The sequence below is a fragment of the Misgurnus anguillicaudatus genome, chromosome 7 (assembly GCF_027580225.2).
Source record: "Misgurnus anguillicaudatus chromosome 7, ASM2758022v2, whole genome shotgun sequence".
NCBI classification, from domain to species: domain Eukaryota; kingdom Metazoa; phylum Chordata; class Actinopteri; order Cypriniformes; family Cobitidae; genus Misgurnus; species Misgurnus anguillicaudatus.
The window spans coordinates 5,481,328-5,498,583 of NC_073343.2; the positions used below are offsets into that span (position 1 = coordinate 5,481,328).

The 17,256-nt window shown below is 38.1% G+C and overlaps 1 protein-coding gene across 4 annotated transcripts in view; it reads left to right on the forward strand.

Moving 5' to 3' along the window:
• Positions 1–15,337, forward strand: part of rgs7a (regulator of G protein signaling 7a) — a 95,468-nt gene extending 80,131 nt beyond the window's left edge. For 2 of the 4 annotated variants that reach the window (XM_055171869.2, XM_055171868.2), the window contains exons 5-18: positions 84–190; positions 271–322; positions 814–878; positions 2,629–2,705; positions 3,578–3,659; positions 6,312–6,386; positions 6,637–6,735; positions 6,916–6,977; positions 7,472–7,582; positions 9,808–9,933; positions 10,047–10,233; positions 10,312–10,401; positions 13,555–13,608; positions 14,670–15,337. In XM_055171869.2, coding sequence (XP_055027844.1) covers positions 84–190; positions 271–322; positions 814–878; positions 2,629–2,705; positions 3,578–3,659; positions 6,312–6,386; positions 6,637–6,735; positions 6,916–6,977; positions 7,472–7,582; positions 9,808–9,933; positions 10,047–10,233; positions 10,312–10,401; positions 13,555–13,608; positions 14,670–14,720 — 1,238 coding nt within the window. In that variant the 3' untranslated portion in view covers positions 14,721–15,337. Of the gene's footprint in view, positions 1–83; positions 191–270; positions 323–813; positions 879–2,628; positions 2,706–3,577; positions 3,660–6,311; positions 6,387–6,636; positions 6,736–6,915; positions 6,978–7,471; positions 7,583–9,807; positions 9,934–10,046; positions 10,234–10,311; positions 10,402–13,554; positions 13,609–13,913; positions 13,954–14,669 lie in introns of all 4 variants that reach the window. The other 2 variants (XM_055171871.2, XM_055171870.2) reach the window with 2 other exon arrangements.
• Positions 15,338–17,256: the final 1,919 nt, after the last annotated feature.

Genomic DNA, 17,256 nt, shown 5'->3' on the forward strand with positions numbered 1-17,256 from the left:
AAATAACAGTAAGCTCTTTGATTGAAATGGTAAAGTTGTCATTGTGTTTGAATCTCTGATAACACTGTTAATTTTTTATCAAGTTGAGGCTCTTCATCTGGGCACACTGATGGCGGCTCACGGCTATTTCTTTCCCATCTCTGACCATGTGCTCACACTTAAAGATGATGGCACGTTCTACAGATTCCAGGTCAGTCATTTTGCTAGTCTGAGTAATGAAGATGAATTACTGTTTTAAGTTATTAAAGGGATTAATGTTTCTTTCTCTAGACACCATACTTCTGGCCTTCAAACTGCTGGGAGCCTGAGAATACTGACTATGGTGAGTCTTTGTATGAGGACAGTAACACCTTTGTAATACTATACAGTATACATACAATCTTAATTAGATCTCTATGTGAGTATCTATTGGCTGGAATTGAATCATCATGCAAAGTGCATTTGCCAAATCCTTCTTATGTTGTGTGCCTCTAACAATTTAGCCAGACCCACACAAACACACAAATCATAGGTGAAACGCAGAAATGATAACCATAACGTCAGCAGTATAACCATAATGACTTTGGTTGAATGTATAAAAATATGTATAGGGTATATGTGCTAAATTGTGATGATGTGTATGAGTTTACTGTATGTAAGCATATGTGCTTTGGGTTACTGTAAAGTAAATGCAGCAGTCAGAACAAAACAAGACTTAGATGCGATTAAGTATATTAAGTGTGAAATATGTTTAAGCCATAGGATTAAAGTAATATGTACATCTGTGCGTAAGTGTGAGTGCTGTTTTTCACAACGCTCTGCTCCTCTTTGCAGCTGTGTACTTGTGCAAAAGAACAATGCAGAACAAAGCTCGCCTGGAACTCGCTGATTATGAAGCTGTAAGTAATTTCTTCTTTTATTCTCTCTCTCTCTCTCTCTCTCTCTCTCTCTCTCTTTCTTCCACAATTTCTTGATTGTAATGCAGCATCTCTCAGGCTTTGTATTTTAGACATTACCCAGCAAGCAATTTCGGCTGAAACAAGGTAAAATTTGGACTGTCAGTGAAAGTCTAATACTGTAGTCATCTAACCATAGCCCCAAAATAGACTATGCATATACCCTTAAAACATGTAAAAGAAATGATAATAAACATTTTGAACACCTGTTGACTTTGCTTATAAAATTGGAATGTAGTACATCTCCAAGTTATTTAGGCAAAAACGACATGTAACCTAATTCAAGGTAATTTAGGGTAAAAGTGTGTTAATCATAGCGGACTATATTGACGTAAATATGTGCACCGGGATCTTTGAGCTCCTTTGTGTAAGAATTCCGGTGAGCCACTAAAGCTAATGGTAGTCATATTGTAAGGGGCACAAGTGTGCCGTTTTGACTGGCTTTTTAACGTTTATTATGAAATCCAGGAAGGCCGGCATAATTTGTGCAGTTAGGGGTTGCCATAATAGCTGATACAAGCACAGTAAATCTCTACAAAACATTTGTTTTAACCATAATACATGCAGAAGAGCTGAATGTGTATGTGGAGCACGTGCACACATGATCTGTATCCACACATCCATACAGTAAAACCTTTCATAGACACTGCTAGTAAACAATAAATAAAATAATTGTTTAAAAACAACTAATATTATGCTGATAAAAATATGCAGATTTAGCTGGTTTTGCTACAATGTATTATTACAAAAATGCAATTACAGTACAGAATATATACAACATAAACTGCTTGTTAATGTTTATAACAGTTCGTAATGTGTTTTTTGCGTACTTTTGTTATGTTTTAAATGAAAAAAAAATTTTTTTAAGTAAGCAAATAATATAAGCTCATGTCTTATCTACTACATAATAATATTTTCATAAATGAAAACAATACTGAATACATGTAATAGTTTAATATATTCATTATAGTTTGTTCAAATAACTTACAATGTGTTATATGAGAAAGATGCTGCTGACTGTCGGACCACGTGAAGCTTGATGTGTCGGCATAAAAATTCAAGGAAGTCAATTAAAAATTGCCGTTTTTAAAAAAAAAACACACCAGAGGGACAGTTTTGACATTTTGCCTGAAAAGGTTAAAAACATGAATTCATCTTGGTATATTGCACGTACAAATACTAGACTGACTTTCCCATTGAAAAGATACTATGTCTCTGTGCTGTTATATTTGCGCATTAAAGACTAATCACCCCGTGCAACAACATGAAATTATTAAATATATCTTCATATGATATATCAGGCCACTTCTTAATTTCATCCTCACACTGGTTCATACATGGCAGGTGTAGTAAATATTTATACCATAACTTATTAAATCATATTTTATGTGTGCTCCCACGACATTGTTTTCTTCCGGATGGCTATTGAAATGGACGTCTCACACAAAAAAAGGAAATACGTCACATCTATTACTTTCACACAAAAGATGGATAGTTAGTTGTCATTCTTCTGTCTTGGTTTTTGCTTGCTGGGTACGATATTGAGGTAATGACTACAGTAAGTGTTGAAAAAAATGTATGTCTACTCCAAGCTGGTCCTGTTTAGGAAGATCCAATAGACAAGACTTGATGCTTGTATTTTAGACCACATATAAATGGCTTAAATAGTTTGATTTCATTTTTCTCCATCCAGGAGAGTTTAGCACGGTTACAGCGGGCCTTTGCCAGGAAATGGGAGTTTATATTTATGCAAGCAGAGGCTCAGGCCAAGTGAGTATATTTTTTATGTTGTAAGCAGTGGTAGGCTTACTGGATTCTGCTTGGCTGAATTTCTCATCACTTATAATCCAGGATGTTGACTCTTTACATAGCAAATGGCTTTTAGTATTACCTGATGTAATTTAATGGTGTTCAGTCAAATTTTCTGTCAAAAATCTGTTGAGTTATTTGATTTGGTTTTCTCACACTAAATAAATTGTACAGTAAAATTTGACTTTTGTATTGTACATCACTTGTCTAGCCAGTACTTTTTGTTTCTAAAAGATTTCTTCTTTGTTTGTTTTTTCAATTTCTCTAAGCACGCTGTAAAAAATGCAGCATGAAGTTTAAACAACTTAAATGGATAATCCAGCCATATATCAAGATTACTTTATGATTTACTCATCCTTAAGCAATCTGAGATACATTTGTCCATCATTTTTTATGCAGACACATTTTGAGTTATTTTGGTGGATGTCTTTGCTCTTCCAAGATTTTAACGGTAGCAAGGAGATATACTAAAATAACTCAAAATGTGGTGGTCTGAAAGATGATGGACATGTATCTCAAATTGCTTGAGGGTGAGTAAACCATAGTGTCATTTTGATATTTGTCCGCTTTAATGCAAGTCAATTCAACCTACTTTTAGTTGACATAACTTAAAAAACAAGTTGAAATTGTTTAACTTAATTTGTTAATTTAAAGTAACACAAAAATATGAGTTAAGACACTAGTACAGAGTTGAACTTTTGTCTTTATATGTTTATCTGATATCATTTTTTTTACAGTGCACTGTGCTAAAACACTAGAAAACATAACTTCTCAGCTCATTAACTGTTTCTTTGATGTTTTTGAGGTTTTAATTGCTTTGGCTTTGTGTACAGAGTTGATAAGAAAAGAGACAAAATTGAAAGGAAAATACTGGACAGTCAGGAAAGAGCTTTCTGGGATGTGCACAGACCAGTGGTGAGTGACTATATGTGTGTGTATTTGTGTGCATGAGGTCTGTTTAAAAACAATGCTACCATTCTTTTGTCTTCTTCAGTATTATTCTTTGTTGTTCTGGTGTATTTGAAGTGATATTCACAGAGGAACGACACAACTTTAAAGCCTCTCTGAGTTCACAGTATCACCTTTTAAAGCTGCTGGCTAGCCGTAAAACAACAAAATACGTTGTTATTATATATTACATTATTTTATCAGAGCACACGGGACAAAGCAGAAACTTGCAGTTATCTTAACTCTTTCCCCGCAATTGACGAGTAATCTCGTAAATTAACAGAAAATATTTGCATAAAAAACGCGTTCCCGATGAATTTTCATGTTAATCTGCAATACACGGTTTCATCGGACACACGTGCGCTGACGCGATACACGTCTGGATCCGAACTTTACCTCCGGTTTCGTTTTTTTAATGGTCTGACTAGTTGCTAAACTGAACTCAAATGCCTCGTCGAAAATAACAAATGCTTTGGTTTCCTAGGTAATCTATGTGGGGTTTTTTTGCTTGTTATACAAATAAACTACGTTTAAAGAACTTTGTTGTTATTTATTCTTAGCGGAGTTTACCGGAAGTTACGTGTAGACCACTTGTTGTGCTTGTTTATGTTGTTACTGCTGAAACCGTCTATATGGCAGACAGTTTTATCCTATACCAGCTGTACACTTTTTATGTGTTTTACCACACATAAAACTATGGTCATTTGTGGTTACTTGGTTGCAAATTAAACCAAAATGCATGGTTAAACCATGGTTTATTTTTATTAGATAACGTTGCCTAATAATGCTGTGTTTACGGTACACACGAGGCAAAAGCGGTAACGCTTCCCATTCACTTTTAATGGGTGACGTCAGGCGTTGCCGAACTGAATTGTGAATCCGTCGGCGCCGCGTCAGTGCCGTTGCTCATGGCAGAAGTTGAACATTTCTCAACTTTTCAAGCGGCAACGCATGTGCCGGCCAATCAGATTTCCTTATGCAAATAACCTAGGCAGAGCCAGCCAATAACATTTATGGAAGACCGGAGCATGTGCTGCGGCCACTGTGATTGGTTGTTGGCCACGCTTCAGACAAGCCTTCAGTCAAGCGTTAAGGCTTTCGCCCCGTGTGAATGTACCGTTAGACTAATGTTAAGTCAATGTAAAGACGTGCGTGTTGAAAAATGTGAACTTTGGCTGAAAAACACACCTCGTTAACCAATCAGGAGCTTGCTCTAGTAGTGACGTGATTACAGGAAGCGAGCGGAGTCGCAGAAGCCCCTCCCATGACGCGAATTTCTGCGTGAATGTCTCGATGACTAGAATTTCACGCACGGCTTTCACGCACGAATGAAACGAGTAAACTTATGCAGGGTTCACACCAGACATGGGAGAGGCGGCAAGCGTGAGTGATTTACATGTTAAGTCAATGCAAAGGTGTGGTTAGGCATCCTGCGGTGCGGTAGAAGGCATGGATGCCACGTTCCACGCTAATTGAGCGTTGCCGTGGGAAACGTGCAAGTTCAAAAATCTGAACTTCGGCTGATTTCCGCACTGCGTTAACCAATCAGGACCTTGCTGTAGTAGTGACGTGATTACGGTAAGCGAGCGAAGTCACTCCAATGACGTGAATTTCCGTGTGAATGTCTCGAATGACTTGAATTTCACGCGCGAATGAAGCGAGTGAACTCAAATGTCCAAGCGTCCAACAACGCTCTTTTTGCCACCTCTAATGCGGCTGGTGTGAATGCACCATCAAAATGTCCAAGAGGTAAACTAGATGCGGTAGACGTCTCAAACGCGGCTGGTGTGAACTCACTGTAAGTATAAGAGCAAGAATATAGTTTTTACAGTGTATTGTTTTTTCCTCATGCAACTGCTTTAAAAATCCACTATAGTAATACTATAGTAACACTGCAGTAACTGTTGTATACACTGTTAAATTCATGCTAAGTACGTGATTAAGGGAGCAAGGGTTATAGTATAGCTTCTAAATGGGCTGCTGTTTGTCATAAAAACCATGATAATGAGGTCTTACTACAGTAAAACACACTTAACTTAAGCTATGATACTGTGTGTCTTTGCAAGAACTATAATAATGTTTCATTTAAGAGTCATTGAGTCGTGGGTTTTATTAATATCTTTGTGCCAGACCTTGCGTGCTATGTGTGTGAATCACATGGTGTGTATAGCTTTTATGCTTCATGTGAATCAGTAAGTGCATGCCCGTGTGTTCATGAGCTGTTTGTTTTGAAGGAAGTTGCAATTTCTCCCTCAATTACTCTGGGCTTGATTCTTCTCATTAGCAATTTCATGCTAACTTGACTAATCTTTTAAGCTGACATGCCGCAGAGAGATACCGCAGTTCTTGCCCATATTTAGCCAATGCAGGTCAGAGATGGGGTTTGGTCTTTCTGTTGTGAATCAAGTTTATACCATACAGTAGTGCGGAAACATCGAGCCCTGTGCAAAATCAAATAGAGCTCGACCAGCGGGAACCCTTTGATTGACGCCTTTTAAAATATCATCCCCCTTTCCCAAAACACGGGGGGTATCCCAGTCAGGTTTAAAGTCAAAGCATCATTGTTGCCTGGAAACCATGTACTGTGGCCCATATTGATAATGTGTGTATGTGTCCCAGCCAGGATGTGTGAATACGACAGAAGTGGACATAAAGAAATCATCCAGGATGAAGAACCCTCACAAAACAAGAAAGGTGCTTTATCTCATCTGACGCCACCATAACCTATCACACATGCAGCATTTAATCACATTATTTCATCTAGTAATTTCCTAAAACATGAAGCATTCATTACAGTTATTACACCAGTGAATCAGCCAATCAGCATAATGAATCAGTCAGGTCTCCACCAATCAGAGAGCCTCACAAAATCAAGCCAATCTCTGTAAATGTCTCTTCTGTAATAACCGATTCAGTTTTAAATTTATGTAAATATGGTTCACAGTCTGTATACGGCCTTCAAAATGACATTCGCAGCCACAGCCCGACGCACGTACCGGCCCCCGAGGCCAAGCAGCCAACCGAAGAAGAGCTTCAGGAACAGGTGATGGCTGATTGGTTGTGCGCATACGTGGCACACATGCAAATTGCTCTTTTTGTGTATCTGAATAAACGATACAATTTGAATGTCATGTAAAATGGTTTTACATCTAGAAGTGTAAAGTTGCGTATGTACAGTATATATACAGACATATGTTGACTTGTATCATTGTTGTCTTTCCAGATCAAGTTTTGGCAATCACAGTTAGATAAACATCGATTGAAAATGTCTAAAGTTGCAGAGAGGTAAGTGAGTCTATGCTGTGATCGACCCAAAGGTCTTTATTATTCTACTGTACAGTGCTTAAACATTTTTTTTATTGATCTCTTTAATAGTCTGTGTAGATATGCTGACAAACATGTTTCTGTTCCTCGTCCATAAATTTACTACCACTGTGAGATCAATGACTATATCTCTTAGCATAAAAAATTGGTTAAAACAGTGATGCAGTAAATCAATGTATGCATGCAAAAAAATCGGACATTGGTTGGTCCTTTGTTGGTCCAAGTCTGCATGTTGTTTTTTTATTCTGTAAAACACGAAAGTTAAATTTTTGATATATCGTTACACAACTTTTTTGTTTGAAATGAAAGTGATTAAATATTGATAAAATGTAATTGTGAACTGTTCATCTAACCTTACAATGAGGTTTGTATATGTGATGTACTTACAGATCCCAGCTTTAAGTGCCTTCTCTTCTCTCAAACCTTTTATCTAAACTTTTTTGATGATCTTGCAGTTTGTTGAGCTATACTGAGCAGTACTCAGACTATGACCCCTTCTTGTGCACCCCTGACCCCTCCAACCCATGGATATCAGATGACACAACACTCTGGGAGATGGAGGCCAGGTTTGTTGAAACGTACACATACATTTGCACAGCTATCTTTGTGAGGAAACCCATAGATGTAATGCAATCCTTACCCCCTTTACCCTAACCCCGGTAACCATGTGCCTAACCCCAAGCCTAAACCCAAGTCTTAACCCTCAAATGGCCTTTTTAAAGGGGTGCCTTTAAAAGTTTGTTACACTAAATTTGTACATCTCATAGAGTAAATGTTTGTTGTTTTATAATAAGAATTGTACTTTTATCCAAAGTGTCTTACAAGTATGAGTGCCCATACAGCAAAAAATTATAAATAAATAATAATTCTCTGGCCAAAAATATGTTTTGAATATATGATAAATACATTTTATAGAAAGTAAAGCTTAATTAAATATATTTTTTAATTAACCTTCATATATTAACATATATTTTAAAATGTATTTCAGGGGCAACATATACATTTCAAATTTTACAACTTATACGGCAAAAAATATATATTTTTCCTGGCCAAAATATAAAAGTTTGTATAAAATGTATAATATATAATTATAAAATGTACAAGTAGGTATAAAATATAAAATTGTAAGTACATTTTTGCAGTTGAAAATATATTTATTTTTAATTAGGGTTGCCAAAAGATTAATCGGGATTAATCGCATACAAAATAAAAGTTTGTTTTTGCATAATTTATGTGTGTGTAATTATTTTGTATATATAAATACACACACATGCATGTATGTATTTAAGAAACTTTTACATGTGTGTATGTGTGTGTGTGTGTGTATGTATGGTAAGTAAGTATATATATATATATATATATATATATATATATATATATATATAGAGAGAGAGAGAGAGAGAGAGAGAGAGAGAGAGAGAATGGAGAGAGAGAGAGAGAGAGAGAGAGAGAGTTGGGTCCGAGTCCACCTTTGTCGAGTACGAGTCAAGATCAAGTCCTTAAACATCAAGTCCGGGTCCAAAAGGGTCTGAGTTGGACTCAAGTCCGAGTTCTTAAAGGCCGAGTCCAAGTCGAGTCCGCCCGAGTCCAGAAAGTAATTAAATTGAAAAAAAAGATAAAAAATTTGTATTGTAAATTGTTACTTTCTATTAATATTTTAACCTTTTAACCCATTAAACCAATGGCAATATAAAAATATAATAAAAATTCCTCTATTGCATCTTGTCATTGCCATTGAACATTCTTATTTTATGTCACTAGTTTCCTATCAAAAATGATTTCAAAGAAAAGAAAAGGATATAGAGGTATCTTCTTTTTACCAGATGTCTTGCAAATAAATTCTGTATGATTTTCGTAAGCAAAACAAGTTATTGCTGACTTTGAGGACATCATGCTAGCCACGCATTGATGTGTGTGATGTGTGTGTTTGTCTGCATGTATGAAATGACTGGCTGCTGCCTGCCAGTGTGTTGCAGTAAAATAACAGGAGGGGAGACAGTGAGACATTAATTAATTTCTCATCTTAAGTTTATACTAGTTTTATTGTTACACATGACGCGGACTCGACTGTACTCTGGATATTTTCCGAGTCCAAAATGTCCAAGTCCATGTCAAGTCCGAGTACAAATTCACCCGAGTGTGTGACAAGTCTGAGTTCATTCAAAAATTGACTCGAGTCCGTATATATGTGTGTGTATGTGTATGTGTATATGTATATATGTATATATATTTATATTATATATAGATTAAATATATATACAAACAGAACATTTTCTTAAATGTATACATGTATGTGTGTATTTATATATATTAATAATTACACACAGTGCACACACATATATTATGCAAAAACAAACTTTTATTTTGAATGCGATTCATCTTTTGACCGCCCTAATTTTATTCTTTCCAAACCTTTTTATGTTTAAAGGTTTGTAACATAGAAAGTTTTTCTTCCAATGCGATGTGAATATAAATGCTTTAAAATATATTTATTTTTAACATATATTTCAAAATATGTTTATTTTAAAATAGATAAAAAACTATAAAATATATTTTTTTGCCGTATGGGTATGTATATCTTATACAGTATATGTCTTGCCTGGGAACCCCTGATCTTTGTGTTACACAATGCTCTACCTAACTGTAGAAACATATATATTTAACATACAGTATGATGACATTTTCTAACCGTACATCAATCCCATCACCCTTTCCAAATAAATTATATATACATGTTGTGTTTGGGTGTATGCAAGTTGGAGTAACTCATCTGTGTGTTTTTGTTTGACAGTAAGGAACCGGGTCAGACTAGAGTTAGACGCTGGGGCTTCGGTATTGATGAGGTCTTGAAAGATCCTGTTGGTCGGGAGCAGTTCCTCAAATTCCTGGAGTCAGAATTCAGCTCAGAAAACCTCAGGTACATCCACTGCACTGTCCCCCCCTGCTGGTGTTGAGAAGTACTGCAACATGGCCAGCCTTTCCTTCAGACAGATCATCTTCCTCCTTTCTCGTCATCCCAAACTTCCTCAGGTTTTGGCTGGCAGTGCAGGAGTTAAAGAGGAGGCCGATTCGTGAGGTGCCAACGCGGGTGCAGGAGATCTGGGAGGAGTTTTTGGCTCCTGGAGCTCCCAGCGCCATCAACGTTGACTCGAAGAGTTACGATAAAACCACGCAGAATGTCAAAGACCCGGGACGATATGCATTTGAGGATGCACAGGTAAGCGTGCATTACTGAAAATGGATGAAAACAAGTTGTTTGATTGATGTTGCCATGTTTGTGAATATGCATTCGCAGGAGCACATCTATAAGCTGATGAAGAGCGATTCTTATAGTCGTTTTATTAGATCCAGTGCCTACCAGGAGCTTCTGCAGGCCAAAAAAAAGGTACAACCAATTTAATACAATATCTAAACATGCACATACTACAATTATATTGTGTAAGTTACTAATCTTTAACCCAACCTGCATGTCCTGACTGGTTAATTTACATGTATATACTGTACATTTATAAATGCAATATGAATGAATGCATTGTGCAATTTTGTTATTTTTATGGTTGCATATTATAAATATTAAGAAATACATTTCTCACAATATCACCCCATTTCTCAAATATTCTGAAAAAATTCATCCGAAGCAGTTGGAAGATTCAGTCTCTCTAATCCCTGCTTTCCAAAAGCCTACTCTGTTCTGATTGGCCAGCTGGCCCAGTCTGTGACTGACTAATAAATCATTACAGTGTGTAAATAAAATCGCCATAGGCAGGGATTTTGCATATACGTTACATTGTGATGTAGATAAGTAACAGATTTAAGATTTGAATAACCGAGGACTTGTTAGGGCGGTTTAGATTTGATTTGTTCTTTCTTCTCTGAAAGAAAAACTGTACTTTCAGATGAACAACTCTGCAGACAGTTTACATTGATGGACAGCTGCATTACACACTACAATAAAGATATTTTTAGAAAATCCATCTGAGGAAAAAGTGAATTTGTGAAAATACACAGAATTCAAAAAGCACCCACACAAACATGTAAAGGTGCAATTTGGGGCTTTTAGAAGAATCTCTTGACAGAAATGAAATATAATATACATAACTATATTATCAGTGGTGTATAAAGACCTTACATAATGAACTGTATTGTTATTAATACCTTAGAATGAGACATTTTATCGACATACACTTTACATTGAAGTCGCCATTTGGCGCCGCCATGTTTTTACAGTAGCTATAATGGCGCTTTCCATTGCATGGTACAGCACGGTTTGGTTTGGTTTGGTTTGGGTCAGCTCACCTCACTTTGGCGTGGTTAGCTTTTCCATCGAGTTTAGTATCACTTCGCAGTGGGAGGGATTATAGGCGTGTCGTTATATTTGCGCTGCATACTGCTGTGACATCATACAAGTGAGAGCGTTGTTGTACATTCCCATACATTTATTTATTTCTCAGTCCGCCACAAAATTAAAATTGGCCACCACAAACATATGTTTGCACATTGCGTTTATAACTACCTCTCTCTCATATGACAGTTTCTGTTCAAACACCCGTGGCGTCAGTCGATGGCGCTCCGCTGAGCCTCAATGAAGTTGCATTTAAGCATATGTAATGCCTACGTGCGCATCACGAATGTGCCGCCACAAACTGCAAGTATGGAAAAAAACTGTTCTGGTGTTCCTGGTTCTCAACCTGTGGATGTTTTTCATCGCTAAAAGGGAGTTTGGGAACTTATAGCAGAGCACAGATGACAACATGTTTGCTCGAGACAGCGCAAGCTAGCAGTAAGCTAAAGCTCATCTTTTAGCGAGGACGCTGATGACGATTCTCTCAGACCAATCAGTGATCTACAGTGTTTTCGCGTCACGTTTGGTATCAGCTCGGGTCGCTTGGAACCCCAACTGAGGTGGTACGAAAAAAAGTATCGGGTACTACGTACTGCACCCAATGGAAAAGCTCCCAAAAGTAAGCTGACCCGACCCAAACTGAACCGGACTGTGGGGTACTATGCAATGGAAAAGCACCATAAATGGACAAACTGTTCTACAAAGCAGTTTTTGTCCCTACGTCTCAGACAACTACATGTTTGTCCTGTGGCAGCTCTTTGCATATTAAAGGTACACTACACTTTTTTTTTTAAATATGGTCATTTTCCAACTCCCCGAGAGTTAAAAATTTGATTCGATCTACGGGTCTGGCGTTGCCACTTTTGGCATGGCTTGGCACGGTCCATTGAATCTGATTGGACCATTGGCATCGCGCTCAAAACTAACCAAATAGTTTCCATATTTTTCCTATTTAAAACTTGACTCTTCTGTAGTTACATTGTGTACAAAAACCGACGGAAAATTAAAAGTTGTGATTTTCTAAGCAGATATGACTAGGAACTATACTCTCATTCTGGCGTAATAATCAAAGACTTTGCTGCCGTAACATGGCTGCAGAAGGCCCAATGATATTACGCAGAGCTATTGAAAGATACTAAGGGGACTATTTTCGTCTGCTGCGAAATATTATTCAAAAATATCGAAACTTTGGTTGTTTTTGAGCGCGATGTTAATGGTCTAATCAGATTCAATGGATTGTGCTGGGAGGGGTAACGCCAGACCCGGAGATCAGCTGAATGGATTCCACAACTGTAAGGGGTTGTGCACACCAAAACTTTTAAACGCGGCTAAAATGCCAGCTGTTTTTTCATCCGAGCGCTTTTTAGCTGTGATACTTGAGCTCCACTGTGATTGGAAGGCCGTGTGAGAACTGACATTGACGAGCGGAGCTTTTCACCCAAAGTTGAATCTCTTTCAACTCTCGACGCTAAGCACTGAGCGCGGAAAAAACGTTGAGTGCCGTCTTATTTGAAATACGCCAAGTTTCCATTGGAATCATTGAAAACATGTGCTGGCCGCGGGCGTGGAGGCTTTGGTGTGCACGCCCCCTAATGTTGTGTTTAAACCAGCTGCGGTAGAGACGGCAAAAATGCGCTATTCGCGCGTAGTTGGATGCTTGAACATTTCAGTTTACTCGCTTCATTCGCTCGTGAAATTCTAGTCATTCAAAACATTCACACGGAAATCTGCGTCATGGGAGGGGCTTCTGCGACTCTGCTGAGACTCTGCTCTCTTCCTGTAATCACGTCACTACTACAGCAAGGTCCTGATTGGTTAACGCGGCGCAGAAATCCGCCGAAGTTCAGATTTTTGAAACTACGGCAACGCTCAATTCGCGCAGAACCCGGCACGCATACCGCGCCGCAGGATGCCTAATTGCGTCTTTGCATTGACTTAACATGTAAATCACCCCCGCTTGCCGCCTCTACCGCGGCTGGTGCATAAGAATCAAATATTTCATTCTATGGGAGCTGGAAAAAAGTGGAGTGTTCCTTTAAGGTTGGTTGCAATTAGCAATCTCACTGCTAGATGCCGCTAAAAAACCACACTGGACCTTTAATAGTCACAATTTTACAGACACACACCCTGCTGTAATACAAAGCGTTTTTATAGCCCCATTTTATCACTCTTTATTTTATGGTTTGTTGACTAAAGTTTGGAGGCATACTGGATCGCAGAACCTCATTTGAAAAGTTCACTCGTAATGTGGTAAGTGGTAGTGGACCCTCCCCCTCAAACCTAATAGCTTACCTGACCAATCAAACACAAGCATTGGTCAGATGAAACTTGTCTGGTGCTTTTCCCCTCCCTAACCTTGTGATTCAAATGTCGTCACGACGAATCGGCTGTCGTTTTCCGACAGGGTTCAGCAAGCTCTTCACTTTTCTTTGTGTCATTGTAAATGAAGTGTTTATCTGTGGTTACTCGCTCACTCTGCATGACTGCATTTTGGTTCCCTGTCGAAACGGCTGCCAAAATGTCTACCTGTTCATGTTTCTCTGTCTTGTCCACAGAAAAGTAAGAACTTGTTTTGAAGGAAGGCAATGCTTCCAGGTAACCCTGCTTCTCCTCAACCTGTCTGTGTTGTTCCTTCTCACATATGATTTGCTGAGTTTTTGTTTTTTGTTAGCGCCTCTAAGATCCTGGTTTTAATGTGCATCTTGTCATTAAGTAAGAAGAAAAACGTAAAAAAATAAATAAATAAATCATTATTATTCTATTGCAAATCGCAAATCCTTAAAGGGATAGTTCACCCAAAAATGAAAGTTCTGTCATCATTTACTCACCCTCATGTTGTTACAAACCTGTATGAGTTTTTTTTTTTGACAAACACAAAATAAGATATTGTGATAAATGATGGTAAGCACGTAGTTAAATTGAATTCCATATTTGTTTTTCCTATTATGCAAGTCAATGGTTACCAGCTGTGTGCTTACCATCATTTATCAAAATATTTTTTTGTTGTTGTGTTCATCAGAGAAAAGAAATTCATACAGGTTTAGATCAACATTAGGATGATAAAATTATGATAAAATGTTAATTTTTTTATGCTTTGATATTGTTGAGCTATAAGCTGTGCAATGAAAAAAATAATGTGATGTCATCATACCTGTGATTTATCATTAATAAACCATGGCAACAGTGTTTTCCATTGCTTTCCCAAACAGCATGCTTTAACGTTTTTGCTTGTAAAATGTCACTGCCCAAAAACATATTAACTCATTTATCTTTCCCTTTTTTCCCGCTTTATTCGTGTTTTTTGTTTTTAGGGCAAATCTCTGATATCCAAGAGGCTGCCTGCTGTCGTCCAATCTTGCTGAGCCTCAAACAATCCACCGAGGATGAGGACACTATCATCTTCATCTCTGTCGTCTGATTGGTCCGGACCCCAGACATACCCTGGAAAATGGACCGAATCACATGCATGTCCAAGGGACTGAATTTTTACATCAGTTTCTACGTACTACTTGCTAGTTTTAGTCTTTCAGACAGTTAGACATTATGGACTTGTAATATTTGAGAAATGCAGCAATGTCTTTCAAAGGAGGACTGAGGTCTTCTCTACTGTCTGTCAGAACTGTCTCCAACTGTAGACTGATCAAATGATGTCAAAATCCGAGCATTTCAAGTCATGTAAAATTCACAATTAAATAATACAGCGTAGGCACAGTGTAAAATCGAGAAGCTTTAGACAGAGATGATCTCTTCCTACTCTTCTTTCATCTCTTTTGCGTTGATTTTATTGCACTATGATGGATTTAGCACACGTTTGCTTATCGCACCTGTAAAGTCGCATGGGATATATCTGAACGCGACTGGCCGAATCTCTCATCGGTTCTTCTTCGTCGGCTCCTTTTGTTTATTTTTTATATCATATGTAAACACACTTTTACTTGAAAATATATTAAAGTCGGTCCTTTATCTTAAAAGTCAACAAGATTTCTGTTTTACTGTACCAACTGTACTGTAACATACTTGCTTTTAATAGATTTTGTAGCGCTCCCTCTGGGCTGCAGGTTTAAGTCTGGACTGGATCAGACCCTGATCCCATCACCACGTTTCCCCAAAGGACTTACAGTCGCCTGCAGAGAAATACTACTGCAAGGGCCTTGGTATGGTTTATAATTGTATGGTTTTATATAATATAAGACCCTGTGTGCAAAATCCAGGCTTATCTAATAATGAGATTAGGAGCGCCAAATTTGGTTTCACTCATTTCATATTGATTTCAATCTTTGACATGACCTTTCTCACTAGTCAATATTAAAAATATCAAGGTTATATTTTTGCAAAATGTTAATTACTTTATGTACGCTGTTAGAAAAATTGTCAAAATATGTAACCCAGCTGTCACTGGGGCGGTACCCTTTCACAAACTACAGCTTTGGATATAAAGAATTCATTTTAGTACCTCAGAGGTACATATTCACATATACACAGATACATACATTCACCTAAAGGATTATTAGGAACACCATAGTAATACTGTGTTTGACCCCCTTTCGTCTTTAGAACTGCCTTAATTCTATGTGGCATTGATTCAACAAGGTGCTGAAAGCATTCTTTAGAAATGTTGGCCCATATTGATAGGATAGCACAGTGGTTTTCAAACTGGGGTCCGGGGCGAGATGGTGCCAGGGGGGCCCCAGTTTTATAAAATACATTAATTTATCGTGAATTCTGTGTAATTAAATCTAAAAAAAATAAGGCTACTAACCACAAGCACGATTTTTTTGTATAATTTAATGTTTTTTTATTAAAATGTTGAGTTATAGAACAGTTTTTGTCACAAAATTCTTTGGGGGGCTGCGAAGGAATGCACCGTACACAAGGGGGGCCGCAGGCTGAAAAAGTTTGGGAACCACTGGGATAGCATCTTGCAGTTGATGGAGATTTGTGGGAGGCACATCCAGGGCACGAAGCTCCCGTTCCACCACATCCCAAAAAGGCTCTATTGGGTTGACGTCTGGTGACTGTGGGGGCCATTTTAGTACAGTGAACTCATTGTCATGTTCAAGAAAACATATTGAAATGATTCGAGCTTTGTGACATGGTGTATTATTCTGCTGGAAGTAGCCATCAGAGGATGGGTACAAGGTGGTCATAAAGGGATGGACATGTTCAGAAACAATGCTTAGGTAGGCCGGGGCATTTAAACAATGCCCAATTGGCACTAAGGGGCCTAAAGCGTGCAGAGAAAACATCCCCCACACCATTACACCACCACCACCAGCCTGCACAGTGGTAACAAGCCATGATGGATCCATGTTCTCATTCTGTTTACGCCAAATTCTGACTCTACCATCTGAATGTCTCAACAGAAATCGAGACTCATCAGAACAGGCAAAAATATTTCAGTCTTCAACTGTCCAATTTTGGTGAGCTCGTGCAAACTGTAGCCTCTTTTTCCTATCTGTAGTGGAGATGAGTGGTACCCGGTGGGGTCTTCTGCTGTTGTAGCCCATCCGCCTCAAGGTTGTGTGGGTTGTGGCTTCACAAATGCTTTGCTGCATACCTCGGTTGTAACGAGTGGTTACTTCAGTCAAAGTTGCTCTTCTATCATCTTGAATCAGTCGACCCATTCTCCTCTGACCTCTAGCATCAACAAGGCATTTTTGCCCACAGGACTGCTGCATACTGGATGTTTTTCCCTTTTCACACCATTCTTTGTAAACCCTTGAAATGGTTATGCGTCCAGTAACTGAGCAGATTGTGAAATACCAACAACCATGCCACGTTAAAAATGGCTTAAATCACATTTCTTTCCCAATCTGACATTCAGTTTGGAGTTCAGGAAATTGTCTTGACCAGGACCACACCCCTAAATGCACTGAAGCAACTGCCATGTGATTGGTT